The following is a 5557-nucleotide window of genomic DNA, read 5'->3' on the forward strand; positions in this document are numbered from 1 at the left end:
TCCAGGCTAAAGAAGGTTTTAAATATTTTTTAACTGTTGTTGACGACTATACTCGGGCTGTCTGGGGTTTTTTTGTTAAAAGGCAAATATGAAGTCGAAGAAAATATTATCACTTTTTACAATCTTCTTAGTACTCAATTTGAAAAAAACTGTTAAAATTTTTTAGGACTGATAACGGTTCTGAGTTTATGAGAAAAAGATTGAGTGATTTCTTTAAAAATAAAGGGACTTTACATCAGACTTCTTGTGTCTATACTCCCCAACAGAATGGGGTAGTTGAAAGAAAACATTGTCGCCTTCTAAATGTTTGCCAGGGCTCTCTTATTTCAGGGAGGAGTTCCTCTTAACATGTGGAGTGAATGTATACTCACTGCCACTTATTTGATTAATAGAACTCCCTCTTCTGTGCTTAACGGTAAGTGCCCCTATGATCTTGTCTATGGGTTCCAACCTGTCCTTTCTCATCTTAAATGTTTTGGATGTTTATGTTTTGCCAGCATACCTAATGTGACTGATAAATTCTCTCCAAAATCTAAAAAGTGTGTTCTATTAGGATATGTTGGTTCTCAAAAGGGTTATAAACTGTTTAGTTTAGAGTCAAAGAAAATCATTGTTTCTCGTGACGTTAAATTCTATGAGAATATTTTTCCTTTTAAGATATGGATGAATAGAGTTGATGAGCCTAATCATGATGATATTTCTAGACTAAATTTTTTTCAATACAGTTCATCTAATGAAAATATGGAGGATATACCCAATGATAAGTCTCGAGACAACTCTACTAATAGATATACACATCAGTCAGGGTCTGACTGTGATCCTCATCATATACCTGGTAGCCCACCTAGAGTTGCCATTGAGGAGCCTCTAGGAAGCTCGACTGAGTCTTTAAATCTTGCCCACATAAGGTGCACTAGAACTGCTATACTAACAGTAAACCCAGCCATGCTATAAATTATGTAGCAGAAGATCACTTAATATCCGACAGATCTTGATATTTTGCTTTTACATTCTTGATCAGATTGATCAAAACCATGATTTGGTGGATTCAAAGAAGTTATAAAGAAGAAAAAACAAGGCATGATGAACACCATTAATAAGAAACTGGTTACCTCCTCTTCATGGATGCCCCTGGAACAAACAACACTATTTTCCGATACGTCCAACTTTTTTAGTTATTGGTTATAACCATTTCCCAACACTATCTGTTTAAGCCTTTAGTTGTGATTATAACAATAATGGTAACCTCTCCTCCTATCTATAGAAGAGATCAATCTATGATACTGTTCATATAGACATTAACGTTACATGGAAAATAAATCGATAAAGGCAAGTACAAACTACACCAAACACTCTACACAGTTCTGGGTGCATCGAAAACTAAGTGTTCATTGTCCTTGAGATCCACATATATTATAGGTCTTCTTGCCGATTTTGCACACAATGCTACTGAATTTGCAGGTAAACATACATCTCTTTGACGATCCTCCAACATTGATGTATTTCCCATTTTCTGCTTCGACCACTCTCTTCAGAGATTGACTGATGTCACTTGCCACCCAGGCTATGGATATATGAGGTCGAGGATCCTGTTACAGAACTTTCTCATCAATAAATCACATGTGAAAGATTATTACAAGTTAAAGGTGGAGCTTACCCCTCTTTTTCATAGAAGGGTTACAATACTAGCATTTAAAAACTTAGTACACAAAAATTGGTGCAAAATTTAGCATTTCTCAATTCCCTCAAAATCTAAAGGATATCACTTTTGAAGTTGAAAATTAGTTTGTTTGATGTTGAAAATCAAAGTGTATGCCTCCTTTCTACGATGTAGGGAGTAAATAAGAAGGTCAAACAACATTCAGCAAGCATTAAACCATAAAGTCTCCATGAACACTAACCTTGTAAAATTCAGGAAGATTGTGCAATTTATAAACCTCATTAACAGATTGAATCTGTTTTCTTACCTGAATACAACACTCTACGTAAGTGTCCCAACTTCCTACTACAGTAGTTAAGTTTGGAGGCAAATTAATTTTAAAACATTCAAAATGAAAGATCAAACATACCTCAACTAGGCCTCCTGATGTATTTTCAACCGAAAGAAATGTGCGTGTCCGATCATCGTTCACAAAAACCTCCCACTTGTTAAAATCAATCAAATAACTGTTTTCAACATCATCAAAAAACAAAAATGAAAATGTGTAATGTGAAGGTTAATTAGTAGCAAATAGTTGAAGTGTTATGTTCAAACGGGTTCTGAAGCTGAAGCTTCTGTCGAAGCATTGTGACCACCGAGTCTATTTGATGCACACGTATAGGAACAGTTCTTCCAAGACTTATGTGAAATTCCCTCCCTAACGCAGCTTGTACTAACTTCTCATCTTTTAGCAGCATAAGTAATGGAACATCAATATCCACAACATGAAGACCTGGTATAATTGATGTGACTTTCTTCATAAAATGAGCCAACTCCTCCTTTCTTCCGGATGGTATAAAGACTATTGCATAAGTAGTATATGTCAGCAAATATCATGAAAAAAGAAGAAATAACCAATTGCATAATAACATTGTTGATAAAGTAATCAATAATTTTAAGATTACAAGTTTGACATCAAATACATGCAAAACAACGTCAACGTGGCTACCTGTACGACATTACAGACAAGGAACACATTATCACCTAGTAACATATGCGAGAAAGTCAATGGGAAACAAATTATTATTCTTTCTAAAAAGACGTATTCAAAACAGAGTATGAGGGGGATTTATACATACACATGTGTTCATCTCTATATGCAGACCCTTCCTACACCTTAACTATTACATAATCGCAATTCACTTGCCACAGTAAGCCTAATAGATATGAAATAGTCGTAAAACAAAAATTCAACAATCAAAATGCAAATACGAATTTTTTTCTTGTGTATGAATGGAGTATAAAACATAAACATTTGTCCTGGGACTTCGGCACCCCCTATTTTACCACTAATACATATCTAATTTTACAGAAGAACTCTGCCTTCCTTTGAGCAAGTACTCTCTTCGTCCTGTAAAAGTGAAAACAGCTTCCACTTTGAATGTCCCATATCAATCTCAACTTCACAAACTTCAAACAGAAGCTACATGCTTACATGTTGTTATTGTTACAAATTACTAATACATTGATTGTCATCCACAAATTTCCCATTCTTATTAGTCAACTTATCCAGCCATTTCAGTCAAAAGACATCCATCAATTGTGATTTCAAAATGTAAAGGTAGTACCCGAAAAAACGAGCACAAATAAATGCAGGAGTTGTGAAAGTGCTCCAAACAGTGACGCAAAAACAGAGGAAATCAAACCTGGGATGTAAACATGCAAAGCATAATTGCCTTTGATGTGAGGGAAGCTGCGAATTCTACTAGCCGTATTGCGTTCCAAGTAATCAAATGTTCCTGAAAAGAACCCAAACTTATCGTAAATCATACAAAAATAAGCTCACAAATGCATGAGGTTTTTGTGTGCGTGCGTTTTAGGGTTTATGTACAACAAGTACTGGCGTTTGAAGGAAGGACTTACCGAGTGAATTGGGAGGGTTGAGAAGTTCGATAGGCGGTGAAGGGAGAGCGGGTACAGGTAGTGATTGATCGTGTTCAGAGGCAGCAATCGGCGATACAACATTTGTTTCTGAATCAGAAGTGCCTCCGTACGATGCAATTAGTGCCTCCATTGTCTATCTCATTGTCAAGTGTGGAATTCGAGCAACTCTGCATTTGTGAAAACATTAAGGTGGCGTTTGTTTTTTAAGAGGTGCTGAAGTCTGAAGTCTAAATTCACTTCTGAATTTTAAGAGGTAGTGCTGAAGTCTGAAATCTGAATCAGTCAGACTGTTTGTTTTTACGTCTGAAATCTGAAATCTGAATCAGTCAGACTGTCTGTTTTTATGTCTGAAGTCTGAATGGGAATGGGAAAATATGTCCAAAACAGATTGTTTCAAATTGCAGGTAACGACATGCAGAAAGATTCTAATTTCCAGCAGATTGTTTCCAGAACAGATTGTTTCAAAACAGCTTGTTCCCTAACACCCATTGCTGCTTGTGGTTGATTGTATATCAATCTTGGAAGGGGCTTTCTTGGGGTATGGTTTAGAGATATGCCGCAAAACAGTTCATTATAACAATGTGGTTCCTATATGCGTAATGACGTGACTAAATTCTTTTTCTTCTTGCAGTGCTCATAATTAGAGATATGCCGCAAAACAGTTCTTGAAGACCTATCCTGAGGATCTTATTGTTCACTGTAAGCATTTCCCTTAGTGCTCCTTATTTATAGTTTTTTATTATCATACATGGTTTAGTGGAGGACTAATGAAAAGACGTGCATGAAGAATATCTTCCAATTCTGGAGAATGAAGACACCTTTATCATCTTCTGATTGAAAGAAGATAGTTGACTATCATGGTATAAGAAGCATACTTATATATATGGACTCAGTATATGTGTGCAAGTTGCAACAAACCACAGTTGAAATAAAATTGTCAAATTGATGAGTTGAAGTGTTCAAAGAATTACCCTTTCTAAATTACCCTTTCTTATTTGAAGACCAGATAAACAGTAGCTGTTAWTGTTGGGTTTGAAATCAAATAACATACAATAACTACAGCAGCTAAAACCCCATCAAATTCTTGCCCACATTGCCAAAACCCCTTATTATGATTTCCAACACGCAAAACCACTCAACAAAAACACATAAGGAAACATGATCAAGAAAATTTGCCAAAACCCCATATAAAGAATCTTAAGAAAAGGTAAAACCGACCTCACCCATTAAACAAATATGTCTAAAGAACCTCAACATTGATCATCATCAAGAAACAACAACAAAAATAGAAACGAACCCAACAGGAGGAACAAGATTCTCGATTACAATTAAAGATCTGTAGTTTATTACAACTGCAAGTTTTTCTGTCCAATACAAACAGGGTTTCCGTCCAAGCAAGTATCATGATGAAGAAGATGCATAAATCAAACCCATTTAAATCGAGAAATCAAAGAAGACGCAGAAATCAAAGAAGACGCAGAAATCGAATAAGAATTGAAATCGAGATGGATGGATACCTTAAATCGAGAGCTTGAGAGATGAGAGATCGAGAGCTTGTGAGACAGATCGAGAGATGAGAGATCGAAAGCTTGTGAGACAGATCGAGCGATGAGAGATCGGGAGCTTGATCCAGGGAACTCGAGCGCAAAGAGATGAGTAGAGTAGGGAGGCGACAAATTAAAATAAGAGATAAGTGGTTTCTCAAAAGCTCTTAATTAAAAAAAAAAAACAAATGCTCTGAATCCTTTTATGTTGATCGATTCAGACTTAAAAAAGAAAGAATTTGTTTAAATGCTTTTTTTTTTTTTTTAAACAAACAGCCCCTAACTAAAACCCTTTCTGGCCACTAATGTTTCCCGTTCTTGCAACTTGGTCACTTATGTTTTAATATTTACTGTTCAGCCCCTTTCTTGGAAAAGACTCCCAATCTATATATTTATACTATACTAGAAGCGTACTCGTGCAATGCAGCGA

General features: G+C 35.9%; 1 protein-coding gene across 2 annotated transcripts; it reads right to left on the reverse strand.

Moving 5' to 3' along the window:
• Positions 1 to 1147: 1147 nt before the first annotated feature.
• Positions 1148 to 5307, reverse strand: LOC112525639 (U6 snRNA phosphodiesterase). Of its 2 annotated transcripts, XM_025135843.1 has the most exons (7): positions 5101 to 5307; positions 3563 to 3750; positions 3346 to 3438; positions 2255 to 2501; positions 2070 to 2166; positions 1902 to 1967; positions 1148 to 1589 (listed from the first exon to the last, which is right to left on the reverse strand). In XM_025135843.1, the coding sequence occupies exons 2-7, from the start codon at positions 3711 to 3713 to the stop codon at positions 1389 to 1391; spliced, it is 855 nt and encodes a 284-aa protein (XP_024991611.1). In that variant the 5' UTR covers positions 3714 to 3750; positions 5101 to 5307; the 3' UTR covers positions 1148 to 1388. The 2 variants fall into 2 exon arrangements, with proteins under 2 accessions (XP_024991611.1, XP_024991612.1); XM_025135844.1 differs by lacking the exon at positions 1902 to 1967.
• Positions 5308 to 5557: the final 250 nt, after the last annotated feature.

Source organism: Cynara cardunculus (genome assembly GCF_001531365.2).
Source record: "Cynara cardunculus var. scolymus isolate 2C chromosome LG 13, CcrdV1, whole genome shotgun sequence".
Taxonomy (NCBI): Eukaryota; Viridiplantae; Streptophyta; class Magnoliopsida; order Asterales; family Asteraceae; genus Cynara; species Cynara cardunculus.